Source organism: Aythya ferina, assembly GCF_964211825.1.
Source record: "Aythya ferina genome assembly, chromosome: 2".
Classification (NCBI taxonomy): domain Eukaryota; kingdom Metazoa; phylum Chordata; class Aves; order Anseriformes; family Anatidae; genus Aythya; species Aythya ferina.
In genome coordinates this window covers 112,816,723-112,840,350 of record NC_140297.1, presented here as the reverse complement: position 1 = coordinate 112,840,350, position 23,628 = coordinate 112,816,723, and the positions used below count along the sequence as shown (strand labels likewise).

The window sequence follows — 23,628 nt, the reverse complement described above, 5'->3', positions numbered from 1 at the left end:
GTGATGTGATCTTGTCATATATTATAAAACTATCAATTTCAGAAAAAAACATACTGAAACTAATTATTGTAGTTTTTATATTAAATTGAGAGTTTAAGAAGAAACACAGCAAAACCAAAACCAAATAAAACCAAATTAGTGAGAACAGTTTGCTAAATAGTTAAGTCAAATAACTATCAACCTCAGGATTACTTGCAACATGTTAATGTTATCGCTTGGGCACGTATTATTTCTCTTCATTGAAACAATGATATTTTTTACAATGAATTTTCAATTACAACTTGCAGTTTCATTTAAAGAATGATATTTCAATTAAAAAATCTTTTATTTGATGTTCATTATACAACACTTACATAATTATATGCAAGCCACAACCCACTTAGCTGAACATTTGAAAGCAGAAAATCTGAGGTGGAAAACATTTAATTTTTGAATTTCTTTCTGTTTTTTTTTTTTTTTTTTTTTTCCTTGTTTAATTTTTAGTAATATGGTTTAACAGTACTGAAAGAATAACATGTTTTTGAAGTATAAAACTGCATGGGGCTGCAAAAAAGGCAAAAAGTCTGAGGTCCCTCAGCTCATCAGAGCACTGGGAAAGGAAGAGTAGAGGAGAAGGAGAGGACAGGGAAAAGAAAAAGGACAGCACTACAGATTTCACAATTTGTGGCTTCTTAAAGTGGGACTAGAAGGAAATGTGGGATGATATTAGACATGACAGTCCAATGAAGTCTTATTAACTGAGAGTGATTGACATATAAGATACAGGCATAAGGTTAGATGAATTTAAACACTATTGTTTTTTTAGTTCTGTGACCACCATACACTTGCCTTTGCCTCACAATCAGTAGCATGTACTGATTGTTCAGTTTTTGCTAATTATTGCTGTTCAATATTTTCTATCAAACATCAATTTCAAAATATTTTTTCTTAGTAAAACCATAGATTTCCAGAGATTATTTGTGCAAAGTACTGACTAGCATGCTAGTCTAAATTTGTTAAGAACCTAACAGTGTCATCATAAAAGAAAAAGAAATAAACAAAATTTATTGAGAATTTTAGAAAATATGATTAATGATATCATGACAACTTTGATTATATCAGAAGTCATAGAATAAGAAGCAGAGGTTAATGTTTTCAAAGATTCATAACCATTTCAATATCCACAATGCCTAGTGCAGATAAATTTCTTTTCCAAACTAGAGAGCAAACAATAGATACAGTTAACTTATAATTCTGGTACCAGATCCTGGGAATAGAGGATATGTGCTTGTTGTTTAATTGAAAATCAGTTATCAATGAAACCAGCATGATACAGATCTTTGTCTCAGATTCAATGCCTAATATTAATATATCATACAGAAATATTTGAATGACTAGTTGGCATAACTCTGTCCCAGCCATTTACAGTCATAGAGGACACTGGAGAAGAGAGCTGGGAATGTACCTATCAACACCTAATATTAAACTGAAAAGCAAGCAAGCAAACAAACAAACATTTTTGTCAAGCTCGGACTTGTCTGCACAATATCTGAAACAAAATCAGGATAAATATCCTGACAATTGACATAACTCTATGGAACTTGACCATCTTCATTTAGAATTTTCTAAGTCTATTTGGACTCAGGGACACATTTTGTTTCTGTAAAGCAAAATAAGGACTACGAGGACAGTCCCACACCTTCTGCCAGTAAGAGACAGATGAGTCATCAGGAAATTCAAGAGTCCATCTCAGTTCTTTTTCAATTATGCTTATTCAAGATTAGGACAAATGTGCTTTACCCTAGTCATTTTCAGAAATCTTGAGTCTATGACCAATTTCTGTGGAAGCAGAAGCCAAACCCAAAGGACAAAATTGACAGTTTTCCACATGCAGGCTAGGAACACACAGTGTTCTCAGTCATTTTCTCAGCTTTAGGCAGTTGTTTGGGATAAGAGTGCTGTGAAGCTAACAGCTACGTGAAACAATCACAATCTCAGTTCTTACTGAAGAGTATCTTTGAGTCTTTTTGTGTGATTTGTTTTCATATGCCCACTTCTCCTTCCATCAGCAAAGTACTGCTCAGTGCTCAGGTCATCTGCCAGGATACTGCTTTTTTTTCATACAAACTCTTCTTCAATACCTTGTTACTTTATGAAACTCGCCAAAAGAGTTACTATTGAATCATTCATTTTTAAATGCATTTAGGAATGCATAACCCATTTCTTTCATGTTATGAACTTTTCCTGAGTGGCCAAATTATCTGCTCTCCATCAAACTCTCTGCGTTCATTCCATTGCTGTCTGAAACTAGAGCTCAGATATAGCAGGATACATATCATCTACCAGTACTAAATAAAAAGTACTTTAGTTAGCAAAATACTTTTCATTATGCTGTCAATATTGCTATTTATATTGACATACCTCTTAAACATTTTTGTTAAATTTGAGGAATACATTTTAGTGACATAAATCTTTTGAAATACTTCAGTGCCATGGACTGCAAGGTTGCTTTCCTGCTTTCTCATTCTCCCAGTTAAGAGAAGCACAGGCTGCAGTGCCTTATTATCTCTCCTACCAATGAGACATCCAAGGCAGCTCTGCTCTACCACCTCTGCTAAAATATTCAAGACACTTATCTCTCTGTTTTATCCATATTGTACCTTTAATCTGAATACCCAAAACGTCTCACAACAAAACCAAGATAAAAAACCATTTATCTGTTCCAGATAAAAATTATCTTTTCTTACTTTAAAAAAAAAAGGCCCTTCTGATGAAAAGTTCCAACACTATAGAAAGTACATAACTACAGCCAAAAGAGAGCAGTTTTGTTCTACAGGACTTGAAACATAAGTGCCTTGTAGAGTCTTCACTAATCATTAGTGACAGAAGCCAGAAAGACTTGTTTTCACCTGTATCTAATCAAGAAATGGAACCATTTCTATTCAGACATGGACCTGGCCAAACTGATCTATGCTTTTGTAATCCCATGCTTGGATCAATCCAATTTGCTCTTCTTTGGTCTGACCCAGATGCCACTCCATAACCTACAGATGGTTCATCATACTGTATCCCATCTGTTAAATAGAACACAGTAATGAGAATACATCACACCAATATTCCTCACTTCCCTTTGGTTTTCATTCTAATCCTTAAACACAGCTGAAGGTCCTGGTCCTTTCACTGGTCCATGACTAAATCATCTAAGAGAAGACTTCTTTCTGCTTCTTTCAGAAGATGGATTCAACAGAGAGGTTATGCCTGAAAAATGACAGGTTCAAACTTGAATATATGGGACAGAAAGCTCCTGGCTTCAGCACTCACTTTACCACATATTGTGTTTTGTTTTGTTTAGGTCATGATAAAAAATCAACCTCTTTCTGTGGACAGTTTAGCTACCAACAGAATAACTAAAACACTATATTCATGTATGAAAAATTAAAACATAGTTTGTAAGTAAATAGTTAAGGCTGAAAGGAGAAATAGTCTCATATTGAAGGGTTATTAATATCTTCCGAGGTTAGCATACTATACTTCAACACTACAGAATATACAGTAGATAAATATGAAAATCTTATTAACTAGTAACAATATTAATAATGTATATGTGTGTGAAGAAAATTATATGGGTTTTAAATTTGAAATTCTTCAAAGCATATAATAACATAAAATCAATATAAGTTTGGAATTTAAATAGGAGTGGTCATAGAATCACAGAAAGTTTGGGTTTGAAGGGACCTTAAAGATTATGTAATTCCAACCCTCCCTTCAGGGTAGGCACACTTCCCACTAGATCAGCTTACCCAAAGTCCCATCCAACCTAGCCTTGAACACTTCCAGGGATCCACAACTTCACTGAGTTCCAGTAGCTCAGCATGCTCTGACTAAAGAATTTATTCATTATGTCTACACTAATTCTACTTTTTGATTGTTTGTTTTTTTTTTATCTTTAAACCATTACTCCTTGTCCTATTACTATGCTTCCTGATAAAGAGTTACTCTCCAGCTTTCTTGTAGGCCTTTAGGTATAGTAAGAAAATGTAATGTGTACATGTCAGTAGCTGGTAAAAAAGTACAATGTTATAAAAAAGTACAATGTAAGAGAATTCTTAGTTATTTTACTTGACAGAAAAAAAATAAGCAAATAAACTATAACAACAACAAAAATTATTTGGCCCTTAAAGCAATGTTTTCCTTAAAATTTAATTCCTAAGTACTATTTCTCAGGAAAACATGGATAATAGCAAAGCCATTAGCCAGACTTCTTGGTGAAATCTTGTCTTTCTTGAAATCAATACATTTTATTTATTTGTTTATTTATTTATTTATTTATTTTTGGCATTTAATTCCGTTAAGCAAGAATGCAACCCTAGAAATTATGAGAGAAATTTTTATGCATTTTTGGTGTTTTCAGCTCTTTGTTTCACTTTTTATTTTTTTCGTTCTCTACTTTTGTGAAACAACTTAATGAATAAGAAAGGCTAACAAATACTCTAGAACCAATCAATGTTACAAAACTAATAATAATACAATATGAGCATGTAAGCTTATGTAGTGCTTTTCACGTATAAGTATCCCAAGGCACTTTGTAACAGAAACTCAATAAGGAGTGCAAAAGTGCTTTGTCAGATAGGATAAGCCAGGGGAAAATGGGAAATTAATTAAGCATGGATTTAAATTTGTCAGCCAACACAGCATTTTCTGACTTGGTCAGAAAAGACAGTGGTTCAAATATCTTTATCTAGTGAACACAATAGACTTTTTCATTCTTTATTTCTGGAGGAATGTTCAATAGTTCTTCCATAGTAATATGAGTGTGAGTAATATGAATAAGTTAGGCTACATTTTCAAAAGGAAACCCCCACGTCTCTAGCTATTATTTTTCACACACAAGCAAATTCACAAAAGTTGATCACCTGAACTGTATGTCAATAAAGCCTTTTGACTGCTGAAATACCCAATATGAATTTTTGTGTAGTAGAAATCACAAACACCGAGTTATGGATTAGACAATTTTATTTTATTATTTTATTTTATTTTATTTTATTTTATTTTATTTTATTTTATTTTATTTTATTTTATTTTATTTTATTTTATTTTATTTTATTTTATTTTATTTTATTTTATGTTTAGTTCAGTGTTTTAAAAAAAGTGTGTTTCTTTAAAGATATACTACACACCTCTGCTAGAAAAAGTAATCTGCAACACTGTATTTCCTAAAATTGTATGTATTTGACAGGGAAAGTGAAATTGCTTGGGAAAACCTATAGTAATTGATAATGCATAAATTACAGCTTCCCTGATGTTGCAGAAACTTGCACATCCTCTATTTTTCAAACATTTTTCTCTGAGGAACACATGGACCATCCTCATTTTTGGATGACTGCCTCTTTGGATTAATGCATCCTTCTGGTGCATAAATTAGGGATGCACAGAGGAAAAAGGAGAAGCACTAAATCTCAGAAAACTGAAGCTGTACAGAAAAATGAGGTTCAGGGTAGAGCTGAGTAAGTGCCTCAGCATGAATATTTTATCTAAAAAGTTAGCTTCCACTTCTGTTTGTCAGAAATATATAAGAAGTTTCCTGAGTTTTATTATAAAACAAAACTCTAAAATATAATGTCTTAACTGCAAATAACTTCCTATAAATATTTCATGCCCTATATTAAGAGAGAGTGGCATTTTGATTGATCAAATAAATTACATGCTCTTGCTTTTATTCCCTAGATGGATGAGCCCACAAACACATACTTCAGACGCCTGCTATGCTTAGTAGCATGTGATGAAGAAGACTGAGTATGAGAAGTTAATTTAAGCAAAACTCCTAACAGTTTTTGTAAAAATGTTTCAGGATTTATATTGCAGAATTTGTGATTTGGATGAATAATTCAGGATTTACTTGTAAATATCTTCTGAGGGGAATATGTGAGTGAACATGACATAAGAGTGAACTTGTCCTCGTGAAAACCCAAATTTGATTGTACTTGTTCTTTGTTGAAGATTTGGTGCCAAAGGTATAGCAGATATAGCTTGTGGAACAGCTATTGGAAACTGATGTAAATATTAATAAAATTAAAATAGTAATATAAAAATTTTACTAGATTATTGATGATATCCTTGCAGAATTTGTTTATGGCTGAAATATCATTCTCTACACAAATTTGAAAAGTACTTGCTTCTACTTCAGTAAAATGTGGAAATTCAGCAAGTACTTGTTGAAAAATGAGTAACTCGTGCATTTAGAATTTACAGCAATTTACAGAGACTATCACTGTTACAAAAGTCATCTAACAAAACTATATAAAGACTAATGTCTCTTAGACTGTTGAGAAGTTAAAATGTTATAGTATTTATTACTGATCAGAAACCATACCTTTTTATTGTGTGCCCTGACATAGGCTACAAATAAAGACAATGTACCAGAATCCTGAACATTAATTTATTGCATTATTTTTGATTATGCTTACATAATTACTTCTAACCTTCTTATCTTTTGTATATTTAAAAAGTGAATCAAGTTTTCTTTGTCTGAGACATGCTATGTCTCTACATATTGAAGCATTTGCTGGATTTTCTATTAAATATTGGTACCCTTGGTATGAATTTATTGATATAATCAGAAAATAAAACTGAAAAAATAAACGACTTGAGTTCTTACCTGAGCTCTTGAGCTATAGAGTCCACTTGAACTGTTAATAAAAGCAGAAGGAAAGAATGAATTAGTTTACACTTCCAGACTTGTGCTTTCTTCAGCCTTGCACCTGCCCATCTGATGACAGAGGAATGGCTATCAAAACACAGGTGATTATTTCATGCTAACCAGAGGACTGTATCTACAATTAGCTACAAAGGCAAGTATTAACTGAACAAATAATTCTCATAGTTATTTTAGGACACATAAAACATGAAGGATGATCTTCATTGGAAAAACAAAACAAAACAACAAAAAACAAACAAACAACAGAAAAATAAGAAAAACTGAATAGAAAGAAGGCACTTTTGTTTGTTGAAAGTGTAAAAAGTCTTGGATTCTTCCAAATTTTAATTTAAGTTAACAGTGCTGAAGGCAGGTTTATAAATACCTGCCCATGCAAGGGTATGCAGCATACTGACAAAGCCAACAGGTGGTTCTAAGGATTATTCATGTTGCACAGGCAACTTTTGTTTTGCTTCTCAGAAAATTTTCTTGATCTATTAATTCATATACGTGTGTGTACGTTTGTATAAAATTATAAAGAAATAAAATTCATAAGTTTTAAAAATACGTAATTAGTGCTTTAAATGAAAAGAATATGAAAGGCATATCCGCTATTAAATTTGATTGAAATCTATTAGCTAAAACAGACTCTTTTAACTGAGAAGATATGCATGAGACTGCTGAGGTGTGAGAAACTTCCCTAATCAAAATATTTCCTATCCAGTAGCAAGTCCTCTGTTCTTATACTCTTGAAGTATATATGAATTTTACATTACTTTCAGTGAGCATTACTGAGAGATGTTTCAAAGACATGAAATGCTTATCTCTTTTGTATTTATCACCTCATCTGTGGAGAGTGGGTAGCATCCCCACTCGTTTTCTCTCTGTCTTTTTATCAGTGCAGTCTAGCACTTTTCACTCTTTGGTTAGTTGAGACTAAATAATTAAGACAAAACTGCTTTTTAATTTTTCATTCTGACCACAATTCAAAGCTGAAGGCACAATATTAACAACCAAGATCTACTGAATTGTGACAATGAATCAAACTAATCTTTTTTTTTTTATTATTATTTTTTCCCTACAATCCTAAGAGTGTACAATTCCCATTAAAATCAGATTGAAAAATGGGTGCTTTGCACCTCTGAAAATAGTCATAAGCAAAAATGTTTGTAGGGAAGGCAAAACTTTGTCATTTATTTTAACGTATCTCAAATTTTCAGTCATTATCAAGAGTCACAAAAAGTGTTATGAATTAAAATAAAAAGTTATTTTCCTGAAAGGGTTGTATTGCTAGTCAACCATGTTTTCCAGATGTTGAGATCATTAAGGGCTTGTTTATCTCTCAGGACTGCATTTCCATCTGTTCTTTACAAAAAGAGGAATAGCTGGGAAATTAAACTATATTATAACTTTGCAGAATCAAACATAAGCACAAGTACTTTAAAAAGACACAAGGTTCTCCTCTGTTGCATACACCTGTGCTTTTTGATTAAAGTAACTTTACTTTTGGACCATTTATGCAGGTAATTTGCTGATAATTAATGGCAGTAGGCAGAAAAACACTCAGGTGGCCTAGACAAATTTTGGTATGTTATTTTGAACAAATCCATTCAATATTGTCTAGCTTAGGAAAGATGTCCCTAAATAAAATCTTTGTTTGCATAATAAAAATCATATTTATTTATTTATTTATTTTGAGAATTTGTTCAAAGTAAATATCATACAGTAGATTTTTTTTTCTGTTTTTCTTTAAGCCATAGCTAATAACATCGTGCCCCTTAATGTCATCAGTCTCTGTCCCGCCTTGATTAAAAAAGCAACCCTAAGGACTTAACCCTAACTGCACATTAGGGACTGTGCACAGGAACATTTCATGGTGTGCTGGACACAGGGTCATGGAACTTGCTTGCTAACTCACCCTTGGTTCCTTTTGAGCGTGTGCGCAGCTTTTTATTTTCCCCATCTGCATCCATCTGTAATATTAACACAAAGTTTTTAATTCATTCATTTTGCCATTGAGAAAAAAAGTCTCAATTTTTTCTTTGTTTGTTTGTTTTTTTTCCCACATTTCCAAAGGGTAGACAGTAATAGAAAGAATAATCATGCCTTATTAATCTTGTCAAAGAGATAAAAAGCCATCTGTGAATATCTAGTAAATACCTAAGAGATACCTTTAATGATACAGATTTGTTTAATAAAGTGATGGTAATGGTAACTCTTTAAGGTTTAATGACAAGGTCTACAGGTGTTAGCTGAAGGCATAAGGTTAGAAATTGCAGTGTTGTGTGACTGTTGCTTTTAACATTCACCTCCTGGAAGAAAAGGTCCCACAAAGCCCCAGTGCCTACAGTCATGCTGCATGATTGTAACTGTCGCATATCTGAGTAGCTGCAATGGAACCTGCATCTGACAACTTCATCCTTAGAGCATGAAAGCCTCGTGCTTGAATGTGCATAATTGCACACATACAGTTTTGAAATACTTCATCACTTAAATCAATCACTTCTCATAGAAGTTTTAGTCAAAAAGACAGTTGCAGATTTGTATTAATTTTGGGGAGAACATAGCCTCCAGGTTTGCATTTCACATAAAATAGATAATTTATTATTAATTTTTTTTTTTAAAAAAAAAGCTGCTTTCATAAGATTTCTAACTGAAATAAGGGATGCCTTGCAAGAATTGCAGTTCTCATGACACTTTTGGCTACATCTAAACCAGCAGTGGAAATACGCACCTTCTGGTCTTGGATCTGGCCCAGACCCATAATTGTAGGGGCAGGTTTTCAATCCATGGATTTTATTACAACCCCCTGAAATTCAAAGGGATTAAGATTTCATGTTCAGCTGCAGTGACATGCAGCAGATTGTATAACAGTATAATGTTGAACATGTCCAGAGAGAGAAAATCCTTTTCTTTCTAAAACCCTCAATTTTTAAGTATGGAAGAATCTGTCATAAGGAATTTTTGGCCAGGAAAAACAGCAGGAACTCAATTTTCTTCAGTTTATGGTAGTATCTTACTACCTATCTTTACACTGAATCTCAGTTTCCCTCTTTGTAAAATTGTGATGATCCAACACACTGCAGAGGAAGCAACTCCCATGTGTTTCTGAAGATCAATATGCAGAAACAACTGCAGACACCAGCATCGGATTTATATCACTGTGCTGGGCAATAGGTAGATGCATTCTATGGGTAACAGAAGTTGCCAATGCCTGACAACTGTGAATCTTTCTCTGTAAAAGGTCGCAAGACAAAAAGCCATGTCAGCAGATCCTCTCTATTTTTTCACCCTTCCTTACTGAAGATCAGCAGCACTGATTTGCCCCACAGGGGGAAGATGCAATAAGCTGTTTGTGCCTGTTTCTATGTATAGAGTTTGCAGATCTGAAGATTCTTTATTTTTAGCTTTACATGACTCAGAAAACTGAGATGTTTTGAAGGTCTAATCTGAAAGAACACTGCAGAATATGACAAATTTGACCTGAGAAAGAAAAAGAGTAAATCTAGCCTTTCTAGAGGTCAAAACGCGTTTCTTTAATTTCCTTTTTTTTTTTTTTTTTTTTTTTTATTTATATATATTTTTCTGTTCATTGTTATATATGATTGCACATCATATACAGTTACAGGAATCAAAGTACCTATTTGTAGGAGAGAACACAAACATTTGAATAGGCCATTTATGTACTTGAAGAAGTTTAATTCTAGAACTCAGGTTAGCAACATCTAAAATGAAACTATAAATTGATCGAAATGATTCTCAAACCCAGACAATGTTATCTTTTCTCTGTTTAAATTTACATCTGATGTTGATTATTAGAAGGGAAGAAACATAATTGGTTTGTGTTTAAGTATTGGGGTTGATGTAAGCCTTTACTTGTTACTATCCTTAAAACCTGGAGAATGAGTTTTTGCAATGTGACTGCAATGGTAATGGGAAACATGGCTCTGTTCTCTGATGCTGAGTTGTGATTGAAGGCACTGACCTGCCATAGACTTATAATAGGGGAGCAGGTGTGGCAATGATGGACTTTAATTTCCTTTAATAAACCTTTTATGTGCCACACTTTTACTGCCATTCTATGCTCTCCAAGGTCCTGCACATAATAGGTTCATTACTTTTGATTACTATAGTCTATTGAGACAAACAACTCCAGAACACACTATATATTATGTTCAGTTAAACCAATATAGACTATTTATCCACTGTGCATTATTTCACCTGCAACTCTACAGACAAAATTAACAACAGCTCCTGTAAGCTAAAACTATTAAAACCACTGGTACTCCTTTGTCATCATTTCATAATAAATACCACACCAATCACAGTGCTGCTCTTTTAATTATGAAACAAAAAGTGTCTACTGCTTCTACTGAACAGCAGTTACTTTCGTCTAAATAGCATGTTGTATTGTGATGAATATTTAAAAACTGCACAATGAGTGAAAACCAACAATAAAATCAATGTAGGTGATTTTTCTATTGATTTTCTTTCCTTGTAATAATTTGAAATTATGAGAGAGGTTTAATCAACTCAAACCTAAAATTTATTGTGCTGTTTAGCCCAGTGCATAGCACATATTAAAAGAATCATCGTGTCCAAGTTGCATAAAAAAACCTCACAGCTTAACTTACAAAAAGTCCTATGCATTAGCTTGAAAATTATACAAAAGTAACTAAATAAAACTGTGAAATATTTCAAGTGTGTCAGCATAAATATCCCTCTTGCTCAAAATTTAAATACAATATCCTTGGGTTTTTTTTTTTTTTTTTTTTTCTTCTTTCAGAGATTGCCTAACATTTAAAAAAAGTGAACAAAGTTCCTCACTTCTGATTCTTATCTGCTTAGTGACTGTTTTACATGAAATTATATCCATAGACAGTCTGCAAGAATACAAACTTTTAAAATATCCTTGGAACATTAAAGGGGTTAAACTCTAAAAAAAAATTCCATCTAATTGTTTTAGAGGTAATTGTTATCGAGGTGTGAAGTTGAGAGATATATCTTATTACTGTTGTGTACTGCAAAGATAGGATGTATTCTGGGTGGTGCTTCATGCTTTCAAAGTCAGGGATTATCAGCCCTCCCTCTTGGTACATACACCGTCTTGAGACAAAAAGCCATAAAAGATAGACTGGTCATATCTGCACAAAATCCATGCACGATGTTTTTTGGTTTATTTTTATTTTTTAGCTATCAGGATAATATCTAAGTGATCGCCAGGGAAATTTTATCAGGAGCTACAATCCCATATTTGTTAGTGGCAAGCTTCTCAAGTAAAAATATGTCCAATAACAACTAACTCTATGAATAGTGGAATGAATTTCATTGTGTCTTACAACTAGATTCTCTGACCTTATAAGTAGATTCTCTGATATGATGGGGTTTAAACTTGTCTAAACACTTTCTTTTCAAATTTAGTTGAAACTGTCTAAGGTACTTTAAAGGAATTAGTGGGAGAAACTAATTAGTCAGAAACACAGAAAGAAACAGAGAGTTAACATGTATACAGTCCTAAATGATTAGCAAATCAGGCTAAGAAATGAGTAGCTGCCTTAAAGTTCCTTAGTTATGCTATATTTCTGTGATGTGGAAATTTACCGTATATGGTAATGTTGAGTTGTTTCCTGAGATCGTCTTCCGACAAATTTCACTATGTTGATGAATGCTTTCTGCCTGACTTAGTGAATTTCAATCCTCCCTCCTTCATTATTGGTTGAGACATAAGGCTAAGTCAGTAACTAGATCCCAGAAAACAGACTGGAGTCACTGACAATACTGCATATTCTGTTTGGAGAAACTGGAGTAACAGGGTATTCCTGTTTCTTCAAATGAATTTACTGGAGGAAGCACAGCAATCATACTTTTTCAGCAAACTATTTCAGAGTTCCTGGCTGCAGAAACCAAATGTTACTTTTGGTTGCTTTGCAGTCAGTGGACTCAAGAGCAGCACCTGGAAATACTTCCCTGAGTGAGAGAATTAGGATTTGGCTCTGAGTTTGTTTTTTTGTGTGTGTGCCTGGAGTCTATCTGTGCACATGTGCATGTACTGATATTATAATGGGATCCAAGAATATGACTAACAGCTGAAATAGGGCATGTGCAATAAATGTTAATAATAATAATAGTAATAGTAATTATTCCAATTTACTTGAACATTTTTAATTCTCAATTTTGGAAACTAAATTGATACTACAATCTTGGTAGGATAGTTTTACAGCATATTACTGTGAAAGAAAAAGCTGTAACTTGAGAAAACCAGTGCTGCTGATACGCATAAAAGTGAAACAGACCTTCTGGAAATAGTTATTGTAAGAGCTATGCACTTTCTAATTTCTAAGATAAACATTGGGCAAGCAAAAATTAATTTACCTGAGTGAGTGTCACATTTCTGGAGTGGAAGTCTGATTCCTTTAGTGTAACTAGATAGAGGAAACTAAATCACCAGTTTATCTTGTGGTAAGGTATATGAAAGTTGACATTCTCCTGTGATTTTCCAACTAAAATTTACATCTGATTTTAAAAATGAAATTTGGCATTTTTTTTGGCAATTTACTGGTTTTGAGAGGTCAGAAAAACTTTGAGAGGTTTTGAGAGGCTTTTCTTTACTCTTTGTAGTGTGTAAACTACATAAGACTACATAAAGGTAAAATCTACATTTGTCATTAGACTGATGAACTTAGCCAGAAAAAAAAAGATAGACATCTTCTAAGGCACACAAATCCATCCTTAAGTCTCAAACAAAAGCAACAAGCTCCATAATTGAAGTCAGACACTACTATGCACTACAAACCTCTCTGTGCTGTACCTGTGCCCTAAGTGACATGATATGGTGTGTTTCTCTCCATAAAATAACTAAAACCCTTGGAATAATTTTTTTATCAGTGCTTTTGGTACCTACCTTTTAACAACTCATTTAAGAATAAAACAATAAAACTCATTAAAAGGGAATGTTGTCATAACAAAAAATACTTTTTTAGACAAATCATAAAGCTGCCAGTCTGAAGATTTCCTACAGCTTATTTGGAAATACATATCAGGACCTGGCTGTTCCATGAATATATGTGTGTGAAACACATCTTTCTGCCACTCTACAATGTCTATTTATTATTATTATTATTATTATTATTATTATTATTATTATTATTATTATTATTATTTTACAATATATAATATATAATATATATGTAATATAATATATAATATATAATTCTATATATATTACTAATTATTATTATTATTATTATAGAAGTATTAATTTAAGACTGATGGTGAGAATTACGGGGCAAGAAGAAAATGCAAAGTGCACATATAGCAACTTCTAGATAAAGTTTATATATTCTTATTACTGGTTTTAAAAAATCCAGTCCAAAGACTATTTTCAGGAACATTGATTGCACTGTGGCTTACCATTATTTGTTATTTTCTTTTAGTCACATTTATGGCCAGAAAGGATAAATAAATAAATAAATAAATAAATTACAAAGTAAGTGTTCTTGACAGCTATTCCTGAGAATATGACTTGTTGGGGGGTATTGATTATTCTTATCCAAGGAATCATCCCACCTTTATTTTTGAAACTTTTGCCTTAGTTTATACAATACTATACTTGATTTCTTTAGGAGGAAGTTGAACAACATGGAAATAATTGGTTCAAATGAATAAGTACATCTACTGAATGCAAACTTTATGTCTATAACATATAAATTATCAACAATTTGGCTGCATGTTTACCTATTTTTAAACGCAGATATCTTTATAGTGAAATCACTACTTCAAAATACGCAGCAGCAAAATAAACCTTAAATCAGAGACAAGCTTGAATAGTTTTGTTACAAGGATGATTTATTTTGATTCTCACTTCTGATTTCTGAGTTGTCACTGCTGTTGTATACTTCATCCATGCAACTTTGCACAACTGGCAGTGCTGAATATAAACCAAAGCCATATGTTTATGTCCTTTTGCCAAACGACTACAGCAAATAGTTGTATTATTCCCTTAGGTAACCAATGTGTGCCAAGTATTTCTATTAGTCTGCTTTACCAAGGCTTTAGAGGGCAGAGTCACAGTTTTATGAAATTAAGGGGCAACTGCTAGCTTTTTAAATTTAGGAAAAAAATATATAATCTACCATGCTGAAATGCAGCTTAGCATAAGGTGGTGTGTGATCTTACTTTCTGGAGGCTTGTTTCCTGGATTTTTATTTTTGATGTATTTCAAGATCTTGTCACTATTTCCTGGGTTACTATGTACTAAATATCGTTTTTCTTCCTAATGAAGAAAGGAAACATCAATATTCAAACATAACAATGTTTTGACACATAAAGATCTTTCATAAATATGATAAAGTGTTTATCCGACCCTACTGATATAATAATAATAATAATAATAATAATAATAATAATAATAATAATAATAATAATAATAATAATAATAAACCACTATGCATTAATTGGAGGGAAAAAAAACAACACACACACAAAACAAAAACAAACAAACAAACAAACAAACAAAAAACACAAAAAAGCAGTTCCTCACCAATTAAATTTAAGCATTGCATTAAGAAATACATTCTCACTCCTGAAGTCATATATATTCAAAAGTATTTGTGTTCTTGGTATTTAATATTAACGGATGATAGTTCAGAAACTTAAAAACTAGAATTTCTATGTATTTACAGAGGTTTATATCTTTTTCAATATCACTATTTCTGATCCTTGAAATCTAAGACTACTGTTCTTAAAACTGCAGAAGCTATAAAGGAATATTTTCACTGTGCATGAGACACTATACTAATATTAAAATAGAGATGTATTTTGATTCAAATTCTTTTTTTTTTTTTTTTTTAATAAATTATCCCACCTTTGTGTATGTCCAAGTGAAAATATGTACAGATTCCAAAGGACCAAATTCGTCAATGTTTGTGCTCAAGATGCCTTGACTGATTTAACAGATAATCCTGAAATTCACTCTCTAAAACAACAACAACAAACAAAAACAAACAAAAACCAAACAAAAACACACAAACATAAACAAAACCCAGCCATACTACATAAAATACAGAGGAAATGGGACACTCGTTACATCAAATGGACAAATAATTGTTACATTGTGTTTTTTTTCAAAGATGTGTTACATAGGCATGCGTTTTTTCTTTCACTATGGTATTTAAAAAAAAAAAAAAAAGTTAATGTCTTTTCCACTAGCTTATCAACTTATAAGAGAAATTTTTCTTAATACACGGACAGAAAACCACTGTTTCTAAATCCTGAAAAATCCTGAAAAATCCTGAGAAATCCTAAACCAAACAGTTTTACTACATCAGAACCCTTTTAACTGATTAAGATGGTTCAGTACATAATGTGAAATAAATGACACGCATTCTGATTTTTTATTTTTTACTTTGAATATCAGCATTTAAAGTTGGGCAGACTGATAGTGTTCTTACTGTAAGCAAGCTGACATCTTTGGTATTTCTGCATTTTTAATTTTTATTAATTTCAGTAAGGAAACTCCTGCCAAATTAACAATAATGATGAGAGAAAAAGAGCTGTAGCTTGTATCTGAGTATACAGTACTGAGAACTGAGTACTCTTATATTCAGAAATAAGGAATATCCACACCCTTCAAACACTTAAAAGAAAGTTGAATGCACTTGCAACCTGAGAATCTATGATTAGTTATTATACGGAGGTTCTGTATTAGCATCAGTCTTACCACTAGTAAAATATAAAATTTTACCGTCACTTGCAATTTCAGAGGTGCTTTTCAAATAATATTCAGTTTATTTAGTAAAATATATCTCTTCATTCTAACTATTCCAATTATAGATTAATGACAAAATTTGAAGATAAACTTCTGGAACTTCAAGGTGAAACTTTAAGTATTCATTTAATAATATCTGATTAAATTTTCCCAATAAAATTTGTAGTGTTATATTACTGAAATTGGAAAGGTTAATTCTAAACTGATTCGCAGAGAGGCTGGAGTTTATTGAGTGACTAGTTTCAGCTTGAGTCCCAATAGATAGAATATTAGTTGCATCCCATGAATAACTTTTAATTAAAATAAATAAGCTTTTATCAAGTAGCAAAACAGACAACAGATGCAACATGACGAAGAGGGGAGAAAAAGCAGAACAAAACATCCCAATACTGAAAAGTATTTTTAAGCAGTTTTTTTAGCCAATATGTTATGGAAAAAAAGAATGTTTTTTACCCTCAAAGGCCTCTTTCCCTGTTATTCTATTAAAAAAAAAAAAAAAAAAGGAGTTTTTAAAGCTTTCTACCTGTCTTGTCTATGTTCAAGATAAACTAACGTAACACAAAATCTCTCAGAGAATACTTACAATAGTGAACAAAGCATTTTCTAAAGCCTACAACTTAGCAGATTTGTTTAAAATCCTATCATGTTACGTATTTATTAGCAATATATTTTTCATTTATTTTCTCAAAGATTGCCAATAAAGAACTAAATCACATAAGGGAGTAGCTGTAAACCCTTTGAGTTTCCTAATGTCAAACTCATTAGCATTCGAATAACCACACAGCAGCACATCATCTGCACAATTGCAATTTTTTACTACTTTTAATAGCGTTTCTCAAAGGGCTCATTTTCAACTTTCTTCAGTGGTTAGTTGGTTCTCTGGGGAAAAGGAGCTTCCTGACGCTCACAGCTTCCACTCAACAACCAGGCCGTTTGCTGTCAGAAGCATCAGCCCTCTGCCCTAACCCCATCTGCTGTCTCTCTCATCCTAAGGGAGGAAGAGTTAAGACAGCACAGCTGAGATCCACAAGGAAAAGTGCACAAAGGACAGGAAAATGTACAGAACTTTTTGCATTTAACTTTATATAATAAGCTAACACATTGAAAGTCCTCCTTTAAAGAAAATGAATCTGGGCTAGATCAGGGATGGGGAGGAGAGTCTAAGATTGTTTTGGAAAGCTACATGCAACAATGCCATTTGCTATTTTACTCCCATCTGCCTGGTACACGACATCATCAGCTATCTTTGAAAAGCAAGGCATTATAGTATGACAAAACTAAAACTTTATATAAAGCACAAAACTTGACCTCTCTTCTCTGTTTGATTATAACAGAAGTTATTGGTTAATAAGTTTAAATGTACTATTGCTTTCTCTCTTTTACATAACAGAGTGCTGGCAAACATACAGCTGATTTATGGGTGAATATTCACATTTGAAGATATTATGTTTCATAAAAACTCAAATACAATGTCATGCATCTGTCATGCTATAAACAGGGTATGTAAGATTATGCTGTGTCATGGGATGTGACACAGCGTAATCCTACACACCCTGTTAATAGCATTCCCTTAATGGAATATAAACTGTCTGTCGTTTCTCCAAGAAGCAATTTACATTTCAAATGTTTTTGTGGGATCTGATACTTCAGGTAGCACACAAATTCATTTCGGAGAGTTAGTGTTGATTTACATCAAAATCCAAAATTTTATAAAATAAAGTTATTTAGTTGTTTTTTTTTTTTTTTTTTTTTTTTTTGTTTGGGGGGGGGTAATATTTTATCTATATAAAATAATTGACCATAGACATGTCAACTGGAAAATAAATAAAATAAAATAAAATAAAATAAAATAAAATAAAATAAAATAAAATAAAATAAAATATAAGATCTCAGCCTCAAGAGGTCATCTATCTAAATTATTGGCAACTCTGATGGTAAGATTGTTTTTGATGGGAGTAACATGGAAATAATTTACTTATTTGTCAACAAAGTCTCTATGGTGGGGTCATTCCCCTTAAGACCACCAGTCTGTTAATGTAAAGACATTTGGCCCAATCTATTCATGGCTTGCATAAATTCATTTATCTGTTTTAGTAAAAAATTGGGAAGGACAAATACCTTTGATTTACAGGTGGTGACTGATGACACCCTATGCAGGTTGAGGGAAGTGATTGTCCCCCACTACCATGAGGCCCCACCTGGAGTGCTGCATCCAGGTCTGGGGCCATCAGCACAAGAAGAGTGTGGGACTGTAGGAGTGGGTCCAGAAGAGGGCCATGAAGATGACCAGAGGGCTAGAGCACCTCTCCTATGAAGACAGTCTGAGGGAGTTGGGGTTGTTCAGGTTGAGAAGAAAAGATTCCAGGACGACTTCATTATGGCATTTTGATACTTAAAGAGGGTTTAAAGATGGAGAGTGACTTTTTACATGGGCATGTAGACATAGGACAAGAAGGAATGGTTTTACACTAAAAGAGGAGAGATTTAGATTAGATGTTAGGAGGAAATTCTTTATTCAGGGGGTGGTGGGGCATTGGAACAGTTGCTCAGAAAGGCAATCCTGTCATTGAAGCTTGCCTGTCTCCACCTTTTTCAAACAGTACTTCATTTCTACTAAAATGATAAACTTTATAAAGACACAAAGATGGAATAAATGAGTTGTTTGATTTGTCAATGTAATGGTTCAGTGAAGTAACCTGGAATCTTTGCAATTCACTCTTTGGTCTATAGCCATTTCCAGTGCAACATGATTATGTACTGACTCTTAAGTGCCAACCTGCTGAGATCCGTGAGTCATACCATGATACTGATGTGAATCACCATTTGGGCCCTGATCCTCACTATCATATGTGTGTGACAAATCCCTTCAAGCAACTGTTCTTGTTGACCCATTGTCTACAGGTAAAAGTCCACCCATTCAGGTCAGATTACCAGAAAATTCCTGAAAATTTAATAATATCTATTCTACAGTTAAAAGTGATATCATCCAAAGTCTGAGGTAGTTTTTTATCAGAATTGCAGTATACAAAGCTGTATGACATCTGTAAAAGATGCCTAACTACTTTCTTTGAGCATAACGGATATCATTTCCAACAGATTAATTTGATTTTATCTAATTTATCACATCACTAGTTGATGCATTGCAAATATGAAGATGAAAAAGCACAACAGTTTGTGATTTGTTAACTCAGAATCGTTGTAACAGCTAAGGAAACAAAATCCAATGTGCTCACCATTGTGATGTAAGAACAATTTTGATGTTTCTACAGTGACAACGGTTTCTCTTTCTCAAGGTAAAATATTTAGCATTTGAAAATATAAGTCTCTAAGCAAAAGTTGCCATTACAAAAAGTAAATATATATTGAGCTCTTGACTACAGTCAGATCTTTATCCTGCACATGCTGAATTACATAACATTAAGTTCTTCACAAATGTATGGGTCATCTCAGTGAGACACTTAAGCACATTTATAATGTTCAGTACATGGGTTAACAAATTAATTTCATTCAGCCTTCTGAAGTTACACTTTAACATACTCACTGGATTACACAGGGAATTCTTGGAAATCAGAAAGGAACTACTTGGACACATTTTTTATTTATTTATTTTTTTAAATATAGTTTGAGTTTCAGAAAGGAATTTCCTTGGTGAAGAATACTCCCCTTTGCACTTCTTTTATTAAGCGAACAGTACAAATCTGTGATGTGAAGCAGGATCACAGCTACTTCAACCATTGCATTTTCTTTCCCAACTATAAGGCTGAACTGTATGTTATTTATTTCTACCCTGAGATGAATAGGAGGTCACATTACCAGTGCAAGACAGCTTCGTAACACTTGTAGTTGTCCTTCCAGTGCCTGTAAAAATACATTCCTTGCACTCATCCTATCTTTTTAACATGACTATTATTCCAATGCCATGTGCAAGATCATATTTTGCCTAGCAGAAGGGTTTAACTTTCACCTGATTTAAGCAACAAACTATCCCTCAAAGATGCCTGAGGGTTTGCTGTAATTAACATAACTGCATTTAGATGCTATTCATGACTGATAATTCCAACACCTTGTGAACAAAAAAAAAAAGGTTGCATGCTGTAAACATTATAAACATATTCAAATAAGCTTAACACAATCTGCCATGCTTATTTCTGCCTAGATCATGGACCAGCGAAATGGTTAATGCAAATGGATTTATAATTTGCTTTGGGGGGCCAGTTTCTTCTCCTTATTTATTAGCCCAGCTGATGGGGCAGATTTGATGAGGCACTTCTGGAATAATTGAGTCATCACACAAAGAAGGCTGCTAGCATTCAGAGTGGTTTTATCAGCAGCAAGCAGGCCTGATTACTGACAATTACACTCTGATCCGGTGATGGAGGAGAAAGAGCCAACGAGTGGGAAATGTCCGTGTTTCTATCCAGGAATAATTTCTACATTCATTTTACATGCTAAGTGTTTCCTATCTCTGCATAATAAACTGTAAACAGGAATAGATGGCACAATGTCCCTTAATATTTCCTGGTAATGAAGACACAAATGTACAGTGAGTGCTGATAAATATAGATGAAACATAAGCTATTCTCTGAGTCTGTATTGTTACCTTTAAAATAAATGCATTTTGGTGGTAAAAGCATAATCATAGCTAATGCAAAAAAATGACAGAAGATTGAAGCTGTCCTTGTAACTACACAGAAACTTTGTAAAAGTCCTGTTAATCACTGCTGTTCTAGAGACTCATAAGCTGAAGGTGATATACAGGAAAGAACATCATTTTGTTTCTCAATAGTCAACTATGTAGAAACGCCTTTACTTTGACACGGTAAAGGAGAGCAACAGTGACCTCCATTAACACTTCAGGGATAGAGCACATCTCAATGCTAAACTGAAAAACAGTGAAGCTGGTCCTGGAAGACATCTTCACGATGATAAATTCTCATTTCCCTCCCACCAGCCTTATAACGAATGACAAAGTTACAAGTTCACGAGTTGTGTTTAGCAATGTATTGCTCTGTTTCAGAGTTTTATTTATTTATTTATCTACTTAACTACCTGTTTATTTATTTATTTATAGCAACCAAAATGATGTAAGATGTCTGTTATTAACAAAATGCTGGAAGCAGAACTTTGGAAAAATCTATTTCTTCTCTGACTCAGGAAAAACAAAAGTAAAAACAAAACCAATACCAAAAAATCAAAACAAAACAACAAAACAAAACAAAACAAAACAAACAAACAAACAAACAAACATGGAAACAGAAATACCAAAGAGCTGAAATGTGATTTTGTGTTTCTTGATGGGCAATTATAGATTTCAGCTGGAAAATGTTAATGCCCCAGTCTAGGGAGAGTTCTTTTTTAGAGTTGATCAGGCATGAAACACTGAATAATAAACTTCTGCATGCTTGTTTATTCCTTTTCCTCTTTTTAAACTAATTCATAGCTTCAAAAGAACTAAAAGTTATTCTCTGTTCTCCTGTGGTAACTATGGTAACTATGTTTCATTAAAGTAGCCACTTAACTTCAAGGCTTGTGTTACAATGATATGCATTATTTGGAGTAAAAACACACCATAACAACCTTATGATTTCAGAGTAATTTAAAAAGAAAGTTCAAAGAGCATGCGTCAGTGGTTCTGGAACACAGGGTTTATTTTATTTTAAAACCTGTTTACTCTTTTTCAGCCTGGATGACTTTTCCTGCATGGAGTCATCTCTGTTGTGAGGTACTGTGTAGGGGGACCGCTACTCTCTTCAGCGAAAGATGACTGTGCTCAATGAAAGGGTGCTTAGTAGCTGCAGGAATGAGGCCAGAGTGAGACTCCTGAGCACACAGATTGGTATAACTAAAAGCAGCAAAATTGTATTGCTTTAATTACTCTGTTACAGCTTCCTCCAGCAACAGGAAGATCCTGGTCCAGCTACAAACTTGCTGTTCAGGGACTGCTGTTACAGTCCTCATACCGTGCATGGTTTCCATCAAGCCAGCAAAGAATTAATGGGATTGTACAGAATCTACAGAAGTGTTGGTGCTGATTAGGTTCAGTCAAAGTGGTCACTTCTTAAATACTTACAGGCTTAATCTAGGTCACTATATTACCTCCCCGTGATTTCTGACTGCTCCAGCCAAATTTTATGTGATTGATTTAACAGCCAGTTAGGACATCACAATTCTTAAGCTGGACAAAACCCATGGCTAATTAGCTCATTGAACATTCTCTGACATGGAGTCAGATGGAACAGTGAACCTAAAAATACAAACTATTTTTATAAAAAGAAATGCAACTACCATTCTGCTATCCTATGCATTCTTCCTCCCCTTTCTAAACAACAAGCTCTCTTCATTAAGTATGACAGGCATGTCCCAAGAAAGGGAAAGTCGCACAAAGGGAAGAAGTGTGCCTTCCCTCAACATGCAAATCACATATGTTCATTAACTAGAAGAGTGCCATGTGAAGTACAGTCTGCCACCATCTAAAAGACTTGTAATGACCCTAACTGTTCAAGATAATAGGACTTGCTTGCACTACTGCACTGCCCTGAAGATCTTGGAAGCATGCCGAGTAGCACAGTAAAAAACAAACTAAGAACAAAAATGCCACCTTGAAAATCAAAGTAAGAAAGGACAAGCAAAACCACTGACTAATATTTGTCAGATATAAATGTATGCATGTAAAATGAACACTGGGACAACAGAATTTCAGATCATGTCTGTGGAGAAAGGAAAAGTGTGTTCAGTCTGTTCTAAGTTATGTCAAGAGACACCGGGAACAGCAGTTTAATCTCTCTTTTGGGGGCATTTTATGATTCTAGAGTGGGGTGAAGGTTATTTCATAAATTGCCATCTGTCTTCTGCCACAAACTTAAAGATAAGGCACCATGACTGTACAAATTCATCATAATAACAATAAATAAATACATAAATAGAAACCTCCACTACCAATAAAAAGATTCTTTTCTTGTCTCTGACACTGATCTATTCTTGGACCTTCAGCAAGTCTCCTAACCTTTAAGCTAAATGTAGCATAATGTAGTATAGTGCTGTGAAGAGCTTTTGTGCATTCCTAACCATGCTTTAAGGTAGTGAATATTATTTTAATCCTCATGCATTCATCAATTTAATAGCTTGCTGATGTCTTCACTTCTTCTGAAACTCAACCTGATACTCCAAGAGTACTTGGATTATTACTTGG

At 33.5% G+C, this 23,628-nt stretch overlaps 1 protein-coding gene across 8 annotated transcripts in view; it reads right to left on the bottom strand.

Annotated features, from left to right (window-relative positions):
• The window catches only part of ST18 (ST18 C2H2C-type zinc finger transcription factor), a 182,137-nt gene that overhangs the window by 63,455 nt on the left and 95,054 nt on the right, over positions 1 to 23,628 (bottom strand). For 7 of the 8 annotated variants that reach the window (XM_084507416.1, XM_084507414.1, XM_084507420.1 and 4 more), the window contains 2 exons: positions 8,592 to 8,646; positions 6,635 to 6,665 (listed from right to left, as the gene is read on the bottom strand). In XM_084507416.1, coding sequence (XP_084363542.1) covers positions 6,635 to 6,665; positions 8,592 to 8,646 — 86 coding nt within the window. The remainder of the gene's footprint in view (positions 1 to 6,634; positions 6,666 to 8,591; positions 8,647 to 23,628) is intronic. The other variant, XM_084507419.1, reaches the window with a different exon arrangement.